Genomic DNA, 26,794 nt, shown 5'->3' on the forward strand with positions numbered 1-26,794 from the left:
CATTTCTTTTTAACAAAAGAAAACAGGACTCATGGAGAATTGTTGATGTTAGCCACATGGCGGAAATTCCTAATGGGAAAATAAAACTTGTCGGCTTACACCCTATGAGCGATTTATGAATACATTCAACAGAATACAAACTTACATGGGTTTCCTTGTGAAATAATTGTAATGTAATAAAAAATATTATTTCTGATCTCGCTATGTATGCAAATATAAGGGACACGTTTGAAACATAAGGTAACACTTGTTACTAACACTTAGAGCTACTCATTGACATTGTATTGATCTGACACATCAAATGAACTGGGGACAGATCATTGTGTCTCACAGTACCGTTTGCTCAAAGTTGACAAAACATCCTGTTTCCCGGAAGCGATTTGTTTTTCAATTCGGAAGAGAGTTTTCGCCCATAATTTCATCTGCAATGGCAGACGTCCTCTCATTCAAAACTGTAAGACTATATTGTTGAAATTACGTTTACTTGTTTATTTTAAGTTATAAAAACATGATAATGAGTCATAATGTATTTGTCTGTGATTGATGTTTGTTGGGTATAATAAACAAAACATACCCTGGTGGTAGGGTGATATGACTGTTTGTTTATTTTTAACAGCCACATTCTACGCTGGCTTTGCTCTTGAGGAATATATATGCTCCTGGTAAACAAACTTTTATATCACCCTACCACAAAAATTATTAATTCTCTGTACTATGTTATTAGATGACACAAGGGATTCTCAAATTTACCGGGTTTTTTTTATACAAGTTTGAATCCAGAATGATTTAGGCATAAGTATTGAATTACAAAAAAAAGGTTCGTATTTTTTAGCGAAATGTTAACATATCAGTTATTTAAAAACCACAACTTAAAAGAAAACCGTACCAACATACATGTATTCTTTTTGTTTTCAAAACCGGGATTACAACAATGAACATGATATAAACAACAGGAAGCAATTGGTGAGATCTTAGGTTTGTTACGGTTTTCAAAAGATTTAGGGCTAGCCTGTGAATATACCCATGTCATACTTTTTTGCGTATTAACTAACCCATGGAATATGACCTATCGGCCCAAGGTTGCATGAAAATTGTCGTTGTACACGGATAAATGCCACAAATCTTGATTGTTTTCATTTCATATAAAATTAATGAACTCATCACGAATGTTTCATTTTAGCTCGCCAGAGGCTCGCTAAATTGAAAAATTCTGAAGACTCGTTTCATAAATCTCATATGAAATGGAAACTCATGTAAGATCCTATATATATATAATATAAACAAATGATATTGTATGTGTATATGTATGATATTGATTTTTATATAAGAATAGTAAATAAATTTATAGTATGGTTCCGTCTGCTTTCCATTCACTCCTGCTGTCACGTTAGACATATGAGAGAAAGTGTGGTCTTTTGACCCTGTACATTAGCTAGCTGGGAGTTCCGATTGCCTACAATGAAATTGATTAGCTGACCTCTCGGACTCACAACGTGTCAATCAAGTCCAATAGATACCAAACAAATAATAAAAGAGAAGATGTGCCGAATTCATTAGCACAATGGCGGGCAGCAGATAAAACCACGCGAGACTTGAACCCAACTGTCTGCGGTTTAACCTGAACTCCTGACCCCTCATGAACAGGTAAGTCTAATTGGACACGACCAGGTGAAATGTAACACATGTAACGCCTGTCACTCGTTAGAAAAACAGGATGCTAACAAACAATGAAATCTCAACAAATGGGTCCACCAATTGTCATTGTATTCCTCCGCGGGAGGTACTATTTCCCGAGATCCTTCGGGGCATCTGACCTAGTGCCTTTAATTACCCGGGAGACAGTTTAGGGCGCTAACGCGGACACCGACTTGTTTTCGGTATTTGTACACACAACTAATTTGAGCTGATACGGAAACGATAATAATTGACTTTATTGTGGCTCCTCAAAAGGACAAGTCGCATCGTATAAAGAGATTTATCATTCGCGTAATGCTCCGATGGGTCGGTAAAGATTATACATGTATATGTACTAGCGTTACCAGACAGGATTTGGTTATCCAAGCACTTTCTATATGGCTGTATGAAGATACATGTAAATCTGCCGTATTCTCTACTTTTACTTAATGGCACCAATGATCATCTCATTGCAATTAAAACAGACCCATTATGGTCATTTATAACACTACACCTATAATATCTGTTCCATTTACGGATTATAACAGAAAATATCAGCAAAATGGTTCCTTAAAACAAAACAAAAGCACAGAAACAGAGATTTAAGTTGCTCTAAAAACGACTCGGAGAAATTTCATTTGTGCGCAAGCTTTCTGGAGCTGGCTTAACGTATGTACAATATTAGCAGAGCCAAGTCATCTACCCTTTTAGACCTATTCCGACTAGATTATGTACAATATTAGCACAGCCAAGTCATCTACCCTTTTAGACCTATTCAGATTAGATTATGTACAATATTATCACAGACAAGTCATCTACCCTTTAAGACCTCTACCCTTTTAGACCTACCCTTTTATACCTCTACCCTTTTAAACCTATTCAGACTAATTAGTGAGAATTGTATTTTTTATTTCAGACTTTTAAGACATACAATTCACATCAAACTAATTATTTCCTGTCGTGAAATCGTTTAATTGTCGTCTCTGCCATATCCGATTTCTCATTTAATTAGAAATCAGCCTCCCCTCCCATTCCTCTCCCCCTCCCTTTCTCTTCTCCTTTCTTCCTCTATTCTCTTTGCCGTGAACTACAACCTATCTAATCAACCCAGCCTTCTAGTCAATGACAGAACCTGCCGTGACGCGGGAGTTATCAATTCCACGTGCTGGAACAATGCCGCAATCGAAGAAATTGATTCTGTGTAATCAGTTTCTCCACAGGTGGTGACATAAACATCTGACGTGCACCGATGTACTCATGTGTATCGTTCCGAGTACCTGCTGTGTATGTGTCGTCTTCGTTCGAGAATTATCAGTTCTCTTTTGAAAACTAGGATATTGATTTTGTATCTGACGATTTGAAACGTGTCTGGTTTAGTTACAAGCTACTCAATTGTGTCAATATTTACCTTGGGTAGTTCATGTGTGTGCAGAGAGTAAATGTATCAATATATGGTATTGGTAATTTCTTACGTACAATTCTCATCCAGGTCAACATAGAAATTGTCAATCGTCAGGTTTATCTCAAAGGATGGCTTACGACGATTGATGGTTACGATGTTCCTATAATATCAGTACAACGACGATTGTGTAAAGTTTGTTTATATTTTAGCCATTAATATTTACATAAGGACTCTTAAAATAAAATCACTTGAAAGAACTAGCGAAACATCTTCCACAATTTCAAAGCGCATGGATATTAATGTCAGCAGTTTGGTTGCAAGACGTATTTAAACCTATCTGTGTAACAGGCTTTGGACTACGCCGGTGCGTTACAAAATGAATGCGTTTATTGTGTTTTATTGGTAAAACTCAAGAAATGGTTCAAAACCTGTGGTCGTCGTTGGAGAAGTGATAATATCGTATGGGTTGGTCTAAACTACTGTGTCGTTGTTTAATTACAAAGATTACTTACTCCAGTCGTTTCTTATCGCGGCAATGGAATGTAGATTGGGGAAGGGCAATTGGTTCCAGTTGCAGGTTGCACATGTGGTTGTGTGTTGGTGGTGGTGTAGGAGGGGTGGGATCAACACCAGTGTGTAAATAATAGGTAAAACTGTCAGTTAAAAAGCAAACTGATTTTCCCAACCTCTATACTCCTTCTTCAACAATTTTCCCCGCAAATACTTGTTTTCTCTCCACTTACATCTCTCTCCCTACCTATTTCTCTCTTGATGTTTTTTTCTTCTCCTAAATGATTTCTCCACCAAACATCTCTCTCCTAAACCATTTATCTTCCAAACCTGTTCTCTGTTCAAATAACATCCATCCAAAACCATTTTCTCTCCCAAACCATTTTTTTTATTCTTCCAACCTATTTTCCTACAAACCATTTGTCTACCAAACCATTTCTCTTCCATACCTGTTCTCCCTTCAAATAATTTCCATCCCAAACCATTTTCTCTCCCAAACCATTTCTCTCTCAGTGGTTTTTCTCCCAAACCATTTTCTCTTCCAAACGATTTATCTCTCAATCGTTTTTCTCCCAAACCATTTCACTCTTTAAACCATTAACCATTCACACAACACAGACGGGGTCCATCTTGTCTACTCACCTCCTTACATCTAAACAAAGTTTCTGACGTTCCAAGGTCATAAAATAGTACCGATCCCGTTTGTGATATTTACGTTTATTCGCAGAGTAGTAAAAGAATGCATTTAAATATGGCCCCAAAACCAGCAGCAATACTTCGCCTCGCGAGTAATTACCTGCGTGTCAACCCACCAACTCGAGGCTGTTTGAACACGCTAGTGGTTATTGGCGAACATTCGACTGAGATGATGGAAGGCCTGAACGCCGTTTTTTCGAGTTATGTTTATAGCTCTGAGATATGGTTCTCGCTGCGGGATTTCCCATCCTTCCTGGATAGAACGTTTAGCATGGGCTGAGATGAAAATGTGAAATATTGCTCAATATTGAATTTTCCGTCAAAGAAGTATTTTTACTTGTCTGAAGGCGCCATAGTCCGCCAGGAAATATGACCATAAGCTATTGGTGTAATTTTGTGTTTTTATAGTTAATGAATCATCTGAGACAGCATAATGCTAGGCTGTCACGTCCAGACACAAACCCGTGCTGTCTTTAGTTTTTATATTATAGACTCCAGAACATGAACCATTATTGGTATACGAGAAAAAGGAGAATCGTTTTCGCGTGACTGTGCTTAAACGTTCCTTTGCGGATAAAGCCGTTAAAACATAATTTGGTATTTATCATGATCCGAGGGCGATTGCACTAGAACGCAGACTTCCGAACGGATGGTGTATATTAACGCGAGTGTATCTGGTAAAGTATTCACCTGATGAATCCCGAGAGTATCCGTATGATCGAACATTGTATGTTAATCTTTTGCGCGCGCTGGAGGCGCTAAACTTAATTAAACCTAGTGATGTAAATTATTTTGTAAAAAAAGTGTAACACTGAAGAAAAAACACGTCTTTGGGGAATGAAAGGCTATGCATTGCACCTTTGATAGAAAACAACCTAACGAAAACTGTTCTCTAGTACAACCTGGAGATGACTTGGAAAACATTGCCACCGCACGCTAATCACCCATCACAAAATACCACATTAGTATGTGACCTAGATAAATGTATCTCTGTACTTTAATTCAGAATCACTGGCTTATCTTTATCTATTATTGGAAATATTTGCGTAAGTTTCCAATGGATCGTTTTGTTTCTGATAAGCTCCATATGAGCTCGAGGTGTACCACTGTATAATTGGTTATTTACGCGGTCTTAAATGTTTGCTATTTCGACCAAAAATTAGAGAAATAAATTTATACATATTATGATTTCCTGATTCGGGGTATTTTGGCATAGAAACGGAACACCTGGCATAGTAGGTGTCGAATAGTCGAATGAATACGCTTCATTACAGCATATTGGGCAAACATAAGTAAGTGGATGCTGTTAAACAAATCAACAACACAATTATATGTGTGATATAACCTATTTTCAAACATTTTGTATTACTCTTGATGTAACTAGATCGTCACAACCACATACTTGCCGTTTCATGACGATATTACGGTTCCATGTATGAAGTTTATTATCGCGGCTCATTTTTACACTTGCCATATTATTCTGCGGATCATATTTTCGAAATCACGTTATTTACCCGCAAAATCGCGAAAATATCATTCCAGCGGAAATATGCTGCTGTACATTATTTTTATTCTTGGTAAAATGGTTAAAACATTTTCCGATTCATTCAATTGTATATAATCGCGTGTTTTTGGAGCCAATGCTATATGCAAATGAGATAATTAGTGTATGCAAATTACCTGAATAACATGACGTTCGTTCATTACACGTCGAACCCATGTTCGTTCATTACACGTCATGATTCGTTTTATCTCGACATTCTTCACGACTGTTTTAACATCGCTCGTTAGCCTCGAAACACTTTTTGCCTTTCACACACATCGACTGTCGCCAGAGTTTCCCGTATTGGAGATAATTACAACAGATTTGTCAGACAGGGGCCAATTTTCCACAAACGAGGGGTCGTTGATAAATGTCAGTTGTTTTGTCACTGAGCCATGTGCTATTATGGTATTCAAAACCCCTCATTACGGACAAATCTCGCGACCCGATGATCTAACAGGGATGCCTAGCTCAACTCGCATGTGTTGCTGCACGCTTCGAGTGCCAGACGTCGTTTCACAGCCATCCTACATCACCACATAACACTTCGGTGGGATGCTGCTCACAGAAACCGGCATGCAGCTAGCGTGTACAAGGTCAAAACTGATGACCATCTATTAAATTACTTTGTCTTTGTATTTTACAGGAGGAAAATAATTGTTTGTTAAATATATTTTGATGCGAGCTTGGGTGCAATATGGTCGTCGGGCGTTCTTTAAATCGCCATCTCGAGTAAACGATAAATGTTCTTATTAATAGTGGTACAAAACTCATCTGATCGAATTTTAATGCATATCCTTAAAATTACAGGGGTGATTTATTGATCGTAATAGCGTATAACCCCTGAAATTCTGGGGAAAATTTCATTGTGACGTTATATCTCTCTTAAGTCCTTCATTTTTCTTTTAATTATGCTAGACTTGTCAAAAAAGTGTCATTGAAAATCCCGGTAACAGTCCAAAAACGCTTACTTTTAGCCATTTTTAGGATAAAAGCAGACCGGTTCTTCCGATCTAAATATAAACATGCGAAAAAAAAAATCGAACTTTATCCAGTTTGGAATAAAATCTAATCACATGTGTGCGATTTGTGTTCATATCCAACCCATCCTTGCTTTTAAACTCAAATTTAATTAAACTGAGCTTGGGCAATAAATGGTTTCTGTATAATAATATATAATCAGTTGTTTCACCAACAAAACACACACACGTCTCATATAATCAGTGCAGAATTTAACCGCCTGCGCATCCCTAGCCAAACACGCAAATACGTGTCAGTCAAACTTATAAACGCAGAACGGCCATGTGAAGGCTCAATTAACTTGCATCTTTAATAAAAAAACACATTTCACCACAGAAATTGTGCCGCAATGGGGTTTTTAAGAACTGCCCAGACAAAATTTAACACAAACGAAATTTCTAAACGTAACTTTCGACTTGTAAACGAATTCGGAATGAAGACACACCAAGAATTTTCGGTTCATTTCATACACGGGTCAAAGGTTCGTTCCGCAAATTTAAGCGATCCTAAAAACACATCTTACATCTGCGGTACATCAACGGCCTGCGAATGCGTGCGCAGGCCTATCATCGTTTTTGTGTTAAAAGTTGATTTATATTGGTTCCACCTGGCAAGAGTTCGGCTAATTGACGATAGCTGTAACACTACCGGTTAACGATCCCCACTTTAACGATCTTGTCTTACAACAATACACGTGTAAAAGTACGAACCACGCTACTCTGATTATTTTCAACTGCTGTTTATTGATATTTCTGAAATACAGTTTTATTGGAAAGTTTTGTTTTAATAAATGTTGACAGAGATTCGTGTATTTTACCTGTGACACTGGTCGATCGATTGTCATATCGCTGGTATTTATATCATATAAACGTACTGTAAATCGCTTTATTTTCGCGTACATTTTGTTTCGAGTTTTATGCCTGTAAGGTTTATTCGTGATTGACATGATGTTATTTCAATATTGATAGTAAATACATATATATGGAATAATTATTAGCAAAATATTGAATCCGTGAATAAGCCTCCTCGTGCCCTAACGCGAAAAATAATTTATGGTAACTTATTTTCAAAAACACATTCACAAGTGTACGAGTACATGATGACAGAAACAAATCCTTTGTTAAGAGTCAAAACTTCTAATTAACAGGTTTGTCACCTAAATGTACGTAAATGTCATACAAAACGGTCCCCGTAACTGTTAGCGCGTCTTGAACATGAATTGTTCGATCACAGGACCAACTCGTTGGAAGATTGAAAATACTATCATTTAACCTCAATAGATATGGTAGTTTATGACGAATTGATAAACATATTGAAATATGGTACAACTGTAACTAGATTTTGTTTTCTTAAAATCAGTGTTGCTTACATGCTTAGGTCAAAATGAAGTGTGCTTGTCATTTGTGTTGCGAAGGCAACACTGGTCACGTTTAAAAATGAGATACAGATACCATACTGTAATCATGGTCACGTTTAAAAATGAGATACAGATACCATACTGTAATCAGTTATAAAACAAAAATAATTATGACATCAGCCAGTACTGGTACTGAGGTTTTTATTCTAACTTTGAAGGGCAACAAAAACAAGCACATACTACTTGAAGATGTTTAAGCCATTGATGGTTCCATATTTTTTCGGTTCAATGAATCCGATGCAATTTTTTAGTAAATCCATATTGCAATGTATTTGTTCTTGTCAAACCCAATCCTCGATATTACACCTGAGTATTTAAAGTGTTCCACTTCAAAATTGACCAAATCTCATTTCTGGGTTTTTGTTGATCCAACAGAGGGTGGAAAAAAACAAAATGTTTACTTCGTTTTAGTATAGTTATCCACCATTGTTAAATTAATAGATAGTGGCAATTTGTTTTGTTGGTAGGGTTATTTTTTGGTTACTTGACTACATGACAAATACATGGGACAACGCGGACGCAAGGGCGTATGTCTCGTGCAGTACTTAATAATTGTACATACACATCATCACTACACACCCATCTGATAATATAATACACGACATCATTGGTGGCAATTAGAAAATGATGGCTTTAAATATGTCATTAACTATGATATAAACTGTTGCGTTTAAAAGATCGAGAATGACCATCATATCATCGTCCTCAGTCTTATCACCGACTCATTTCCTCGATTCCACACCCCCATTTCTCAGTGTAACATCGTTAAATCTCAGTTACATGAGGGACTTCAGTATGAGCTGAACTTCATTTTTAAATATTCATATTTATACATACAGGCATGGGGGTCGATGGCGTGTATGTGTTCCAACTAGGAAAGCACAACAGGCCATTTTCTGCTTATCCGATAAATGCATCCTACCCTTTACTGGATTACAAGGAGAAGCCCGTATGGGGAATTCCTGTAGAGAGATATAAATCCTAGCTAAGCATGCTTACAGTGTTCCGACCAGGGTCCGTACTAGATCATGTCGTATGGCGATATCGATTGTTACGGCTGTGGACGCTACTTTCGCTCTCTGTAGATTTTTTGAAGATGTTAATGTAACATGTTGGGTTCATTTTCTTTACGTTTTTGTTGGAAGCGTCAGGATCACCTTTTGTAGATTGTTGCGGCTGTAGTGTTATGCTTTAGACGTTATGTTCGTTTGAAGCTGTAGGAGTTAGGGTTACTTTTTGTAGATTGTTTGCGGCTGTAGGAGTTAAGAGTTGCTTTTTGTAGATTTTTTGCGGCTGTAGGAGTTAAGAGTTGCTTTTTGTAGATGTTTGTTATAAACATTAACCTCACTGTAGTTTTTGGTATATGGAGTTTGAGGCTTAAGACTTTGGTTCGCCTTCTGCAGAGTTTCTGGTTGCAGACGTAAGATATGATATTTTCAACAAGAAAACTACCCTTTTTCTCGTTCTTGATGACGAGGTATTTCAGAAATGACAGTTTCCAATTTTAACACACAAATGTGCCCAGTGATCAATCAGATTTTGAAATCCCTAAATGTTTAGCTCTCCTGATATGTATTTTATGTTTTTTTCTAACAGAAATTGACTAGTTGTAAGGCTACCAGATGTGTCTTGGGAAATTGTCAAAGTCAATTTGAATACACTATACTCTGTGGAAATAATACATATCGTGCGTCAACCAAAATATCCGTAAACTTTGAGAATGCTGGGAGGCCGATCGTTTAGTACAGATTATATTTACTTGTCGTCACAGCATTTCAAAAGAGAACGTATTACTCAATTGGTCCACATCGCTACTTCGTTCACATTCCGCTGTTACTCCGTTACGTTCCGTTGCTGCTCACTTGAGTTCCATCGTTAGAAGCGTCTTTGAATATTACCAAACAATTTTTTGTTCACATCGCTAAACTCCAAATTTTCAATTATAACAAACACTACATATTAACAACATTAACAGCGCTGAATTTATAATGTTCTCGCAAATCTGTTTTACTAATTGTTTTAAGATGGGATCCTGCATGTTTGGCAAACGGGTAACAACTGAATTACGACGTAATTGATTAAATACATTGTTACAAATTTATGATAATTAATTATTCAACTATGTTATGTAATGCGAGTAAATCTTAATGAAGTAAGGGTATGAAGATTTCGTTCTAGAGTGAGTTTATACATTTTGGTTCCTCGTTCTCCTAAACATTTGTATGCAAGTTTTAATCCCGTCAATGCCACAGTAAAGTATATATTTTTAGCTATATTAACCCCTCAATACACATTTTAACTCTTCCAATTAAAAGGTTTAAATAGTTCATTATGAAATTTCAGGGGTGAATGAGTTAAGTAATCCTGTAACTCGCCAATACTGGGTCTGGTGGAATAAGGCAACTTTGTAAATGAAACTAACATAAGTTTTGAAATTAACCACTTGCTATCGATAAACCCTCTGTAGTTTTGTGCATAACACTATCCATTTCCACTTGTATTCTGTGCTTAAGAAGGGGTTCCGAAGCCTTTGTCGTGTGTCGCCGACTCACAAATGTTGGATATCTGTATAAAGTCGTCTGTGATTGAAATAGGATACAGCGTACATACGTATTATCAGTACGGGTACTTAACACGTTTGAATATAACTGACACCACCAAAGGGGAGGCTTCCGGAATTCCAATAGTGGGGAATTTACAAAGTCGTTCCCTCATTATAAACTTATCAGACTGGAAGTAGTATTTGTCAAATAATTACAGACTGTTGACAAGCTGTAGATAATATACACAATGATGGTCATTTGGTCCACAAAGGACATTCGATCTGGCGAGTGACCAGTCAGATTGTTTGTAAACCTGATAAGGTCACCACGCGCTGAATATACACGTTCGTGGCTGGACAACGCTGGGGACATGCTAGCACATCGTCCAGACAGAGGCTGATTTTAAGTTTTCAGAAAAATATCATAAATAAAACGCATGAAACTTGTATTTACGGCTCATCAACACGTACAAAAAGACATACGCCAAAACAAGCGCCAGAGTATCCTCAGTAGGTGTCAAGAAAAAACAGATGGTGGAATTGAGACGCGGAGCACATAAAACGGTATCTTGCAGCCGGCTAAGTGGGTGCAACACCAGAGGAAGTGCCAACGTGCAGCTTCTGTAAGTCCTACAGCAACACTGCCAATCCCGTCCAGGGGATTTCTATTTTAAATATCAGAATCTTCGAAATCGAGGTCCTTTTTACGAAGCTGAGCCAAGTAAACAAGTATAAAAATAAATATTATCTAAATTGATTAAGGAGTGCTTTAAGAAATTGAGAACCCCCACTAACCGCTCATTTTCCCATTATCTTTTACTACATGGATATCTAATTCACTAAATTATTTTAACATTATCACTCGCTCCTGTGTATTTATTTCACTGTAACTCGCCCTCTTGTTATTTCAATACTTGACCCTCTGCAGTTTTCTTTATGTGTTTGAAATTTTATCTCGCTCACAATTTCTCTATTTTATTATCTCTCGCCCCTGTGCGAATTATTTTTCTCGCCGACGTGCAGTTTATTTCACAGGTAGGAGTACAATGTACCATTTAAATAACTATGTGAACTATAGTGTCCATATCTTTTCTCGTAAAGTGATTTGCCATACAAGAAATGTAACGCTCGACAGTTTTTAAGACATTTTTATCACATGTATATGCTTCATGAAGGACGCTAATCGTTAATCTTATTTTTAGTAGGTCGTGTGCGTTCGAAAAGAACGACACAAAGGCGATAAAAGCCTGTGATATGAGCGAAGTTTACATACATCACGTTTGTTTTATCTCCTGCTTTTTTTTAATTCAACATTTCAAAAGGTTACTGAAATCACGGAAAGTCACGTACTTGTGCGTTAAGTACTGTACACTCAAACCACTGGTACCACTATCACTTCCTGTTGCTGTTATTGGTGAATTTTGTTGTTATTGGTTACTTTTGTTAGTGAAAACAATCAAATTTAAATGAGCAGGTCAAAACGGAACCTTTCATCTTTCAGGAAGATCAAAAGGATCACCTTAATTGGTATTATGATCAAAGAAGAAATGAGTGATAAATCTACCAAAGAGCGAAGGGTGTTTATGAGACCGACGCCGCCTGTGTAACACGCAATGAATCTTTTTCCAAAGGATGCACGAATATCAGTGTGAATGCAGTGAACATATTTAGATAAACAAATATGTTGATTCTTGGTCATTAAAACATGACAAATAATCAAAATGTGTTTGTGATTTAATTTTATCTCGGTATAATTAACGGTTGATCATGCTGGTACTGGTTATAGGGTGATATACGTTTTGTTTTTCCTCGGCATGCGTGTTTCCCTCGGGCTTCGCCCTCGGGGTATGTGACCGCTTCAGGAAAACGATTTATTTCGCCCTTCAATCAGTCACACCGAAGGATTACAGATATAGTCTAGTGATGGTGGCGCGAAACACGCGTACAACGGCAATATCTGTTACTAGTTATTTGTTCGGGCCTTTTGTACAAGATACAAACAAAGCAGCCTGGTCTGGTGGTGTGGTTCCACAAGTGAGTGAAATATAAATAGTCTGGTGGTAAGATACACGACTGTAACCCATCATCCGTCAACAATACACATCGAGTCTGTTTGTGTGGTCAGCACACATCTCAACGGTCAGCCAAAGCCCTTAAATATAAATCTATTAGCGACACGTCAATGGTCAGCTTAGCGGTCTGTCCGACTTAGGCCTTAATGCCTGCCGCCCATTATGTCGGGGAACGAAGTCACAATAAACAAATCATGTCTATTAAACATTGTCCAGTATTGATGTATCTCAGCCTCGCAAGTATCAAAGAGACTTTATAAAATGCATCCTAAGACTTCACTTGTCGCCGTCAATTCGGATGATTATTTCCAATAATTTGTGAATTTAGCTAAGAAAACGACTACTTTGCTGAAGAGAATCTATTTGTATTTATTTTTGTCAATTTTTAACTGCAGAATTTTGTGGAAATGGATCATCCTCGAAATTTCGAGAAAAGCGATTGATCAGTTTTGGAAATTGTCCAACATCCTGACTCCACTTCTTAGAATTATTTCTGAACATACAAAATCGTGAGAGGAGGACAACCAAATATTATGAAATATACCGCTTATACACAAAAATCGTGAGAGGAGGACAACCAAATATTATGAAATATACCGCTTATACACAAAAATCGTGAGAGGAGGACAACCAAATATTATGAAATATACCGCTTATACACAAAAATCGTGAGAGGAGGACAACCAAATATTATGAAATATACCGCTTATACACAAAAATCGTGAGAGGAGGACAACCAAATATTATGAAATATACCGCTTATACACAAAAATCGTGAGAGGAGGACAACCAAATATTATGAAATATACCGCTTATACACAAAAATCGTGAGAGGAGGACAACCAAATATTATGAAATATACCGCTTATACACAAAAATCGTGAGAGGAGGACAACCAAATATTATGAAATATACCGCTTATACACAAAAATCATGAGAGGAGGACAACCAAATATTATAAAATAAACCGGTTACATACAGAAATCATGACAGGAGGACAATCAAATTTTATAAAATATACCGCATACATACAGAAATCATGACAGGAGGACAATCAAATTTTATAAAATATACCGCATACATACAGAAATCATGAGAGAACTATAACCAAATATACCGCTTACATGCAATACATGTTTACAAAATATCTCAGAAGACATTGCAAATCACAATATTTAGGAGGCGAGGTTATGAACAGTATCATTAAACGAAATGTAAATATTTCCATAAACGTCTTGAGACTACTTTGAACAAGACTATATTTATTTGTAATCAAACATAATTTACACAATTCGTAAACGTGTATGGTATTGTCTGTAACTATTGTAAATATCTCACTTTTAAAACCGATGGGTCGAAAGACTCAAGGTAATAAAGAGATTGAATTTATACTTGAACATGAGTCCTTCCTCTGTGTCGATATATCGCGATATGCATTGTATCGTATATTTACTGTATCGTACATAGCCCTCATGTATACTGTACCAAGATACTCTACATATAAATTGTTACATATAGGTGTATGTATAAAAATGCCTACTAGGTGAGCCAGGTGCATTCTTTTGTCCAGTCCTCCAGTTAAATAATATCTGTAGGTATATACACACTGGTGTACATGTATATTTATCAATTACTCAATCTCCCATGTTGTTGCGTTGCTGAAGTCCGACCATTGTATCGTTTGTCTTCGTCAAATCGGCACCAAATCGAACGGTGAGTAATGGGAAACATATAGAAGTTTGACATTATTAGGCCGGTACGGCATTCCATACCCACAAAAACATTGAGATGATCTTAAAACTATTACGTCTGAACTATTTGCTAATCATATGATTATTAATATCTAGTTTTTTAAACCATTCCTTAAAATGGCACCTATTTTTTTGTTTTCTTTCAGAAACTGAAAACAGAAATTGATATCTACCAATAAAAAATTCTACAAATCCTTTCTACTACGTGTAATATCAGATACCAGTTTAATAATGCACAAAACTAGAGTAGGCTGTATTTAGATTTCAATAACTAAAGCCGGCGACAGATTGTTTTACTCAGTGAAGAAATTTGATATTTGCCTCTAAAATTCTCACACATTTTATAAACACAAGCCGATTCGAATTTAATATCACACACACACCCGAACCTTTAAAGTTCACAAAGACCGGATATGACTGAATAGCTGATCGTAAATAAAAAGACGGTGGACGCGATAGAATTCGCAAATAAATCCTGTTTGGTATTGAATAGTACTGTAATGTGCTTGAACATGTTTCAAGTTGAAAACATATAATATATAGCTCTGTAGGTGTAGGTAAATGTATCTTGGTGAATACATTTCGTGGCTACCTGTGTTTATTTACCTGTTTAAGCTCTGAGTAACATTTAAGTGTACGTCTATTTAGATTTAAGGTTTGTCGCCAGTATGTAATAATATAAAGCTAGCGGTTCAGTAAATTTCAGCTTTTCTTATAATTTACAATAACAGTTCCATGACAAAAGCCTGAATGATTTCATTATGACTCCGATTTGGCCAAAGAACTTTAAATTGGGTTGGGTGTGTATTAGTACAATGGGCCCGTTATTATCAAAACAATATCTCCGTGTATTGTCCATATTTTCACTACGATGGTGCACGTAGGGCCTTTTTTGATATTGAATTTTCCCGTGCCGACGACGGTCATATTTCTACGATATCGTGTGCTCGGATTTATTTTTCTCGGCTCGTTAGACATAACTTATTTTTGTATATATAGATGTAGACTGTTGTCACTATTAATCTTTAGAAGAGAGTTATTGGGGTTTTATTACAAGTTTGTGAAACAAGTCTATTGGTTTCCTCAGATACAACAATTAATGTACAACAATAGGTTTCAGAGTACAATAATACGCATGTGTTAAGACAAAATGGATGTCAAGTACACAAAACAGTATGCATGATACATGTACAGTATCAAAAGATGGTGCTTGTAGTATATTTTTACAACATTTTATTAAAAAAAAAATTATGTAGTCGGGCGTAGGATGGTTTTCTTTTTTTGTCTTTACTGAACTTATAAGTTAACACAAACAAATCAGCACGTCCGATACGTATTTAAATGCTCACTTTAACTGACCGGATCGGGTCATTCGTCTATCGGTCGATTGAGCTCGTCCTAATCACAAATCAGTTTCTGTGTAGACTTTATAACGAACGATACCATACAATTTTCCTCCCCATTGTCTATGGACTCCTGTCTATGGGACCCCATTGTCTATGGACCCCGTTGGACCCCTTTGTCTATGGACTGTGTACTTTAACTGGTCGCCGGTAATTGTGTATCCATTGTAGGACGTACACGTACATGTATACATGCCTTCTTTTCGACATCCTTGAGATCGCGAGACTTGACACATTATATTATAAAACGAACGTTTGGAGAACGCGAGTACTTGAAAACTAGGAACACGAGATGTTCGCGAGCGCCGAGAGGTGGAAGTGTATCATAGTTTAGACTTGATGAATAAAGTGGGGAACTTGAAAGTTCGTGACCGTGTAAACGATCTGTGAGGTATCGTTAAGCACGCTGGTTTTCACCAGACAAAAAAAATCTTCATTTTGATATAAAATATATATAATTGATGAAAGCAATCAATGTGTACAGCTTTATGATTAAAATTGTACTCCGTGACGTCATGTGCTGTATTTCCTGTGTAAAATACCTTACGTTGGACGAGGGCCAAGTTATGGACACTTTATGGGTTAAAAAGTCTGTCCGATTAATTGTTTGTGTGATTCATTCCCCCACGAGGAAGTCAACACATATTTCACGGTACAATAAAACTTGGTCCGTTTTAATGAGAAACTTCTCAATGAGGGATTGGATCGGTGACTAGAGTGTCGAATGGTGGATGTTGAGTTTAAAATCACAGAACTGTAACCCCATCCTCCACAATACACNGCCCCTATACTAAAAGTGACGTACACATCGGCATTATTACACCGTATTCTCAAACACGCTATTTATAAACGGTATCAATTCTTTCTGACAGTAACTCTATAACGCCACTTTTAAATACTAGTTTTAAATAAGTGTATTAATCATAATTAAATTAAGATAATTATTAATATGGGTGCGGCATAAATGTAAGGGTTACAACTATACAATCCCTGATGAAGGGCTAAGACCCGAAACTCCCCATTTAGAATGACTGTTGATATTTAAGATATTGAAATTATTTTAAATGTTAGTCTTTCTTCTTTTCTTTTCAAAATAGACACACAAAACCCCAAACCAGCATTAATGTTTATATCTATATTATAGACACGGTATGTTATGATTTCCGGTGCTTATGATATATGTTTCAACAGGTGGAAATCAGCGTAGATGTCCACACGTGTATATAGTGTATTACCCCCGGGCTATAAATCACGTATATATCTTCCTCTCCCGGGCATATCGTCTAATACTTATCCCTGTGTTACCACAGACAGCTGTTTACCTTGTGTGTACAGACGTAAACAAAGTCAGCGGCAATAACGTGCGTTTATCTAGACATGAAAAAAAATATCCGAAACACATTATCATCGACATCCAAGATATCCAGGGGTTACGCTCACTTTCGCTCTCTGTACACAGAGCGTAACCCGTGGGTATCGTGGATGTATTGACATATAACGGGAAACAAATGATTCAATTTCCCTTGTCAATTTTCAACGATGAAATTTAAACAGACACACTCGAATGGCCTATGGCATATTGTTTTCAATTTGTCGAAATCGAATAAGTTATCCTCATGGGTAATTTCAAATAATTAGATTTCGGAATTGTCAACGAAACTTGAATTCTCTAAAGGAACATAAAACGGGAAAAAAACGAGCACTTCAGTTGAAACAAAATTGCGATTAATTTTACTTATAAGATTTCACGAAACTCGATTCGATTGCATTTCCCTTCGAAGTTATTCAGATAAAACTGGAATTAGATTTCACAAGGGAGCACGAAACAGACATTATTTCCTTGATCTGGAAAAAAATCCATTTCCTAGGAAATCGAAAGGGGGATGGAAATACAATTCCGATGCAGGTGTGGAATGTAGGGTAAGCGTCGATGAGCAGACTGATACTATATCTCATCGAATTTAGCGCGGGAATTCAGTAATTGCTCCAATAGCGATAAGTGATGAAATCGTCTGATCTGTTGATACCGACTCAAGCTGCACGCGCGGAGATGAAATAAACAAGTCAAGGATCGTTCTCATTTAAAAGTTAGTAAACAGTTTCCAGAAAACACACGTCCGAATGTTGCAAGTTTGAGTGTAAATACAACCTTTTTTTTAACTGTATAACCGACTGTCCGTTCGAGTTTATTTTTTTACTATTTACAGTTCCTGCTTTTTACTGTTAAGTCAGTATAATATTTTAATTGTAAAGGTATCTTGGTTTTATTTTATTGCGTTCGAGCTCTATCGGTGTTAAACATCTTTTATGTTATGTATTGCATAAAAATAGTACTCAAATCTCGATAAAAATATTATCCAAAATAAAATATACATTTAGCTTATCTGACATGCACATTGATTATATATGCCCATATCTTTATTGCCGTCTGTCATCGTAGAACAGCAGATGGTTCCTTTGAATCCAAAAATACACAACTCCGGAGCGTTCTCGTGATGTTGGTTTTTGTGAACCCGAGGGAAAGTTTATCTCTGCAAGCCCTTCTGCCTCTGGGCGCATACAACGGCTGCAGGGGACTAACACTCTGGCACGATAATGAAGAAGCTATCTCGGCTGTAAAGCTCCAGAGACATATTTATACATCATTTCAGATAACACGTAGGATTTTGATCAGTGGCTGATGAAAAGACAACGCTCTTTACATGGACTCCCCTGGTAAATGGCGGCTCGTGAAGAAGAATCAATTATCAACGTTTATATTCATGCTTTGTCTCCCTGTCTCACACCAGCGATCCTTCCCCACTAATACATCGTAGTGGCGTACAATATATTAGTCGTTTGGTAATGTGGGTTTAGGGGATTGACTAGTTTGGGTTTTTGATGAACTGATGAGGGAAAGGTTCCCGGGGAATTATTAGCCGGAGTCTGACACGTAATAATGTTATCCTTTCTTGATTTCATCCGTTACATTTCCTAAAGATTTTTGTATTAAATAATCAATACTCGGTCGATACATCAGAGGAATATGGAGAAGATAAAAACGTGTTTGTATTTTCTGAGCATGGTCGCGTGTATTCGATAGTGTGTAACGGTCATATAGGCATGCGAGTGAGCGCGCGCGTGTGTGTACCTTACATGTACGAGTACAACTGTACAGTACAATACTTATTCCTTCGGCACGGTACTTGTCAGTACCGGTACGTGCTACGAACGGTATCTACTAGATCTTGATGAGTACCAGGGCAGATTCACCGGCACGCAAGTAGGCATGCCGTATACAGTTATGTGTATCACAATCACAACCTTTAGACAGCCATGCACTTGAATTAGCCAGGGGTCACACAATAAGATGGTAGTCGGAAAAAACACGATAGGATTCACAGCCGGGAGATTGTACAAAATCTCTCGTTTTTTTACAGAACAATGACTGTGCTGTAGGGTAAATACATGGACGTATGTTGGTGTTGTTTTTTTTTATCAGAACTTGTCATGGACTTTTAAATCAAATAAAATGACGCCTTTATTTCTGTTATGACCTTTTAACTGTTGCTGGGTCTAGAATGATTTTGTACTTTTATGATGAGAGCAATTCAGTCACGTTTCAAATACACAAAAATATGAACTTGTACTGATTTTTGTTTATCAAAACGATATGCTTTGCGATATTTTTTGTCAGATTTTCAGTGCAGACTGTCATATATCGATACAAAAAGAACTCCTTCAATTTAAAACAGAGTATTTCTTTATGAAATTGTGTTCATTAATGGAGGATGGTAAAGTTCGTTTTTAATGTAACCTTAAATTACTAATATGACTCAACTCGACAATGTAAATGCGTATTTCGTCAATAGACACAACAATATAGGTATATATATATATACGTGTGTATAAACTGAGGTGAGGACTTGATGTCGTTAACCAGAGGTGAATGTTTACACCGTACCAGTTCGGCAGAAGTCAATACACAGAAATACGAATTTACATATAATCTTTTCATTCGTATGTAAATTCTTGTGTTACTCGATCAGTCCATGACCGTAGTGATAAAATGCTGGCGTGTTGTACTTTTTAAACTTTTAAACCGCATGAATTATGAAATTGATTATTCTCGACGCAATGTGACGATTACGGCTAGAAATGTACATTATATGCAAAACCTGAAATGAAATCACAACTCGCCACCTGGGATATCCCAATCGGAGATCTTATTGACAACCGTAGAAATCTATTTTTGCTACAACTGAATGCTGAGTGCGTATTGTTGGAATGAAACGTACCTGATAAATCGATCGCGCTATTCATATACAGAAATCAAAGACTTGGCCAATCTGTTTCATTCTTAGTTACCCTGTAAATTCAATATTCATGAATACACATGAAAATCGCGGTCGTTATAAAGTCGTTGAATTGAGTGGCGTGGCTATCAAGTAGAAATATAATCTATACCCATTGATAATTCTAACATGGAAGTCTTTGCTGTGAGAATTAGGTGACTTTTTATGTAAAATAATCTTCTCATTAGTTAACTGCATTAACACTGTAAAATAGGGCACATGTTTTACTTCTTTCGTAATGCTGAAATATCAAAAAGTGTTTACAATGATCTTTCGAGGCCTTGTGGGTGTAAATCCTATAAAGTAATGGTTTCAGAAAGGGGTCGGTTTTACACCTGTTGTGATCTCCCCGACCCGAGAGTAACTATAAGGGAAACCTTTGGTTTTTTTCCGAAATCTATCCCCGACCCTAGGTATATTATAAATCCTAAAAACATCTAGATTCCTGCATCTTTCTCCAACACGGAGTAAGTTTTATACATATCCATATAGGTGGGTTCTTTTTTTTCTACCACTCACTTCCCTGACCCCAAGGTATAGCAGAAGGAGGGGAAGATGTATTTCTGATAAGTAAGGGGAACGGATACAATATCGCCGTTTCCTTTCGGCTTTGTAGTACATTTAATTACTTTAGTGTGCTCACTTTTAGTGGTTACCTCGTCGACCCTCAAAGAGGTCATTTTTTCTTTATTGACCATCGATAAAGGGTCAGGAACAGGCCATACTGAGTCAGTGCTAATAGAAAGGGGACTACAACTCCCCCTTACACACTGGAGTAAATTATTCTTAGCGTGGTTTGGGAGTGCCAAGTTTACCCCCCATCTCCCTTACCCGGGGGAAGGGGTTTTAAAACAGCGTCCAGACGAAATCTTAATTTGATCTCGGCGACCAATATCCGGGCTGATGGGGGGAGGTAAAACCCACCCAGCCCTGTGGTGAGGTTACATTATAGGGGTATTATTTTGTTTCTCTTCCAAGCCCGTGTGGTGAAGGTTATACGCTATGGGAAAGAGCACGGGCATTAAGTGGGGGTCAGGATTTATATGTTAGATGCCCGACCCTGGAGTAAGGTTTACGAGCATGGGATGGTCTCTACATAATTAGCCCGTCTTGCACTCGAGAATACACAGAGCGATTAAATTCTCCTGTGTTGACTGAAGTACAGAAACCTGGCATGCATCTTTGTAACTCAATACCTGAATGAGTTTTATTTAGAAGGATTGTTAATTAAAAACAGAATGTGTCGTTCCTGTGTCAAAAATACCATGTGTTTTGTAGAGATGTTCAATACTACTTCGTGATTTTCACAAATTAACTGAAATATGTAGATTTTTTTATCACAGAAACTACATACTGTTTATATTCTGACCACTGGAAATGAATACATATCGTTCTTGAATATATGTGTGTATTCAAACAACAATGAATACTTTTCTATGTAAATATATTTTAACTGATTTCGATGAATACTTTTCTATGTAAATTTATTTTAACTGATTTCGATGAATACAACTGATTTCGATGAATTCTTTTCTATGTAAATATATCTAAACTGATTTCGATGAATACTTTTCTATGTAAATATGTTCTAACTGATTTCGAGGTACTTTTTGACAACTTACCAGTTCCAGCATGGCGAGTAATTCCTTCGGTGTTTCGACACAACACTGCTCCCCTTCCGGTTCATGTTTCCGTGTAAACTCGTTCAACATGCGATCCTCCTCCACGGAGGGTCCAAGTCGGACATTATCACAGGGAATACACAACTCCTCCCGCTCCAGAATTTTGGATATGGTTTCCCCAACCTTCGGCTGATGAGTGTGATGCGCTACATCATGGCTAAGCTTAACGAATAGCACTGCCATTATAATAATCAAAATCAAAGTTCCAGCGGCCACGACGATAAATAATCCATATAGATATTTCTTAAGACGAGCACATTCATCTTGAAGAATCCTTATATCTGGGTAACATTTTTCACCAGAAGATCTCGCCAAATTTAAATTATTTGGCTTTTTCCCATTCAACAGATTTTCGTTTGACTCTAAATCGCGGTCGGAGTCAGACATGGTTTCGTTATCGTGCATTAAGATTGAAGAAATTAAGCAGTGGTGTTTGTTTCTCTCTGGAGGAAATCAACAACCGGCGTGAAATCACACACGTTCTTTTCCCGTATGGCCGTTAGGTTGATGAGGCGAGTAAAAGACGACCCGTCTATCTAGAGCATGTGTGTTGTATTGTAACGCTAGCCAGCATACACAATGTACACACTGCCAGCGTGAAAACTATATACCCCTCACTGAAATTAGAAATTGATAATCCTATAAGCACATATTCCAACTGTCTGACTGTCTTAAGTCGAGGATTAGAAAAGAATATGAATTACATTCCAGTTACCGTTAGTGTTGTGTACATAGCATTACCTCTACTGTCGACTGTAGCGTGTGTGTATTCGTGTGTTGTGCTATATGGAACTAACATGCAGCGTCATGTGATTTTCCGTTATCCAATCAGTGAGCGTGTAACACATGCGTTTGACATTACTACGATCTTCATCGGCTACTGTCATAATTGATAAAGCATTACTGATGATTTGTTTCTCGGCTGATCTTCTTCTCCGGGACAAGATATGCTGTACACCTGGTGTGTATTAGACATTAACTACCTGTGTATGTGCAATAATTGTTTTAACAAAAACCAATATTTTCCAAGTTGAAAGTTGAATCATAACGTCCCCTCAATCATCACGATCCCAATTAAATTAAAAAGATATTTCAAAAGATTATTTTTCCTGTTTTTATTTGTAATTTAAATGTTTTGATAGTTGCTATGAGTACGTACGTAATAACTTTACTTATATATTTTTAATCGCGGGTATTTGTTCGGACTTGTTAAAGTTGAAAACCTACAATCATTGAAATGTTTTTTTGTGTTATAATTCAAAGGGAACTTTAAATTTAAAAACATTCCTTTTGGTAATTTCTCACTAACGAGTAACCTAACCACCGCCAACCATACCACGTGTTGTCAGCTTGAGAGAAAAAATACTCTGATTTCACTAGGATAAAAACACGATCTAAATATTCAAAACTTACAAGAATTTTATGAAGGACAGCATTGATATGCATATATCAACAACAAATATGGTTGATTCTTAAATTTGAAAAAAAAATATATAGTACCGTTCCAACATTTGAGTTACATGTATTTATGGGAAAGCTGACAGAACACTTTAAAACAGTCTATTGGGTGTTCGATACACATCCAGTGTGATACTCCTACCTGTATACAGGCGTGTGTCAGGTATATATACGATATTGTATAGAGATTTAAAAGTCTGCTATAGTAAGTACATGTACCGTCGATGTATTACTCAAAGCTATTTTTATCCGGTATGGTTAGCTTTCTTTTTAGACTAAAGTTTTACAACTCTGCAAATATGTTTTAAAATATATCGTTAAAATTACACGTAATGGCAGAGAAAGACATGTACATATATAAGTAAACTAGTTAACTATTAAAATTTGAATAATGGTAGTTCTTTGTTTCATTTAAGTCGATACATTTTGGGATGCTATTGGAGTAAGCTAACAAATAAATTCTCTGTGTGATAGATAGATATATACAATGTACATTATTACCGAAATCTCGGTAATACGACTTCTGTGAGGCTTACTGTGAAGGAGAAAGGACCCCCTCATCCCGTGTGTAAGATTTATTACAGATGACTGGTTACTATTGGGAGATATCGATAACAAAGGTAGTTATGCAGTAAAAGAAATGTAATATAGGTAAATTTGAATGAGAATAAATAACCCATTCTAGAGAAACCGGTTCAGCTGAAACGATTACCGGTAACTCCGTCCTTGTAGGAAGTGTAGCACAGCTGTAGACGAAGCATACACCAAATTGGTTGTATACGTCATATAACTATGACATAAGATATTTTTTGAAAGTGTCCTTTTAAATGTAGCATTTATTGACATTCAAAATCTACAAATGTTTTCAGTATAAAATTAACTTCAACTTTTGCGCGATATTAGCCTCCTCATTAAATCTTTTGAAAAGTGGAAGTCAGGCTTGTAACGTAACGTGCTAATGTTCAACTGTACATACATGTATACATTTACATGTATTTATATGTTGTGTACATGTTTGTTTGTTTGTATTGAAGTGATACGCTGTTCCACTCATTAAATATTACTTTAGTGTAATATGCAATCAGCTGAATTTAATTATGACGACAATTTCCACCCCTACCTTTTCTCCTTAAACCTCGTTGTTTCTACATGTATATTGTAGTTCCCTCCCCTCTACCCCTATTCCTCTCACTAATCTGCTCACCCTTAACCCCTCCCCACATATATATGCACCGCCATCACATGATCACAAAGAACCATTCAATATGAGCTCTGTATCTGGCCAAACGTGTCCTATAGATGGCCATTCCGTTAAAACCTTTCGTTTTAGCTTTGTTAACATTTAGTTGTACAAATACTTGACAACGTTTTGAAATTTCCATGGGGGAGATTATACATTCTCTAAATTAAAAACATAAATAACTGTGTCTATATACCCCCTAGGGGCGAATATATCACTTTCAATGGCATCTTTTGAGTTGTTTATTCAGATTAAATTATCAGATCTTAGACAATAGAAATAGTTTAGCAAATTCACAGGTTGAAAATTCTCAATTTAAGGGCCCAAAATCGGGAGTCTGCCTTACAAAATAGGGAGAGTTGTCAAGTATGTGTACATATAAGTACGTATACTTCTATCTCGCATACACGTGCACCATACTGATGGTTTTGAACTGAAACAAGAAATATATGAAAAGTTAGTTTTCCCCTGGCCTGTTTTACTCACCTATTTATTGACCTTTCTCACTGTCCCTCCGTCCTCCAGACATAAGATCAGACTAAAAATATTGCACCCGCTGGAGCACGTATCGATCTACCGACTTCTATTGCAGACGTGTGCGTTACCTGGTAGGAAGTATGCGTCAGGTACGTACATGCATACAGCAGGTATAAAATACAGGTATAGGTAACAGGTACGTGCTATATATAGAAACATCTTTATTATAGTATGACGCAATATACGTACAAAATATACTGTATATATGTACAACAGTGCTGCGCGTGAGGCAGAATACTATTGACAGTATTAGTCATAAATTATAGGAAATAAATTTTAACTGATGTCGTCTTTTTGAGCAAATAGATTTTAGATTTTCGTGATCACGCAGGTCCTCAATGAATAAACAACGGAAAAGCAATGTAACTTTTTATCCAGTTCAAACTTTCAACGCTAGATTTACTTCGTAAGGACAGTAATATTCTACACAGGGACCTGAGAATTTGTAACAGCTATATTTGGACATGAACTATGGTGTTCAGAGTCATTTTACATGTTTTATTGGTTTAGATCGGTTTTTGGTAAAAATGACACCCCCGGTGATCATGTATTGGGGATGGCATTTTCACAAAAGGTCGATCTAAACCCATAAAACGAGTAAAAAAACACACCTTAGTTTAGGTCCGAATACAACTGTAACAAATTCTTAGGTCCCTGTGATATTCTACTGTTAAATTTAATCCTTTTTCATCTAACATAGAAATATTGAAATTATACAGGTGAACAGGTTTGTATAACAGAACCTGCTACGTTATTACATGTATGTTTCAAAACAAGCTTTGATGACTTGTTACTTTAGTTATGTTCCTTGATGTGGATTTTCACAGTGGTAATATTAACTATAAATCCGGCCAGTTTAGTTCCGGATTCAGGAGATTCATTCGACGTTATAAATGTTCAGAGTCTTCAAACTCGCGTCGAGAGAAAGGAAGAATCGACGTATTAGAACCGTTTAATGACTTTGTTACTTTTTTAAATTACAGAATTACTTGAAAATACTTTTCTATGTTTTCATGTTGCTTCACTGTGGATTATTAAACCAACAAACCATCGCAGTAATGACGGGCGCACGTACCACTAAGCCATAACTAAAATAACCAATATTCGTAAGCATAGTAAGGGGAAAGATAGATTAGAAACGAAACAAAGAAACTTACTTCGAGAGAATAAAAAGAAAGATACAAGAAAGATAAATTATTTTTTAGATTTTGATCTTTCTCAAAAGTTATAAATATCATTTAAATTGTGACAGACGGAGGAAAAGCCTCATTCGACAAGCCATGTTTCATGGTAGTAGTGACGTAACGTTATCTGACAGACCACGTCAAACAAAACATGCTGTCCGATAGTAAAGTCCCATAAATTACCGATAAGTATTACTTATCCTTCTTCCTTATTGCCAAAAATCTTAAATGTCCCGACAATAAATATGTCTGGATTTTTTCTTGTCAAGTGGTTTGAAGCGTCATATAGATATAACGAATAAAATACAACGGAGATGATTTTCAAGAAA

The 26,794-nt window shown here is 36.7% G+C and overlaps 1 protein-coding gene across 2 annotated transcripts in view; it reads right to left on the reverse strand.

Annotated features, from left to right (window-relative positions):
- Positions 1–25,383, reverse strand: part of LOC110441554 (tumor necrosis factor ligand superfamily member 10-like) — a 61,798-nt gene extending 36,415 nt beyond the window's left edge. Inside the window, exons 1-2 of one of the 2 annotated variants that reach the window (XM_021484733.1) lie at positions 25,231–25,383; positions 21,987–22,663 (exon numbers count right to left, since the gene is read on the reverse strand). In XM_021484733.1, coding sequence (XP_021340408.1) covers positions 21,987–22,451 — 465 coding nt within the window. In that variant the 5' untranslated portion in view covers positions 22,452–22,663; positions 25,231–25,383. Of the gene's footprint in view, positions 1–21,986; positions 22,664–22,787; positions 22,841–25,230 lie in introns of those variants that run through there. The other variant, XM_021484734.1, reaches the window with a different exon arrangement.
- Between the last annotated feature and the right edge of the window lie 1,411 nt (positions 25,384–26,794).

Source organism: Mizuhopecten yessoensis, unplaced genomic scaffold (assembly GCF_002113885.1).
Source record: "Mizuhopecten yessoensis strain PY_sf001 unplaced genomic scaffold, ASM211388v2 scaffold716025, whole genome shotgun sequence".
NCBI classification, from domain to species: domain Eukaryota; kingdom Metazoa; phylum Mollusca; class Bivalvia; order Pectinida; family Pectinidae; genus Mizuhopecten; species Mizuhopecten yessoensis.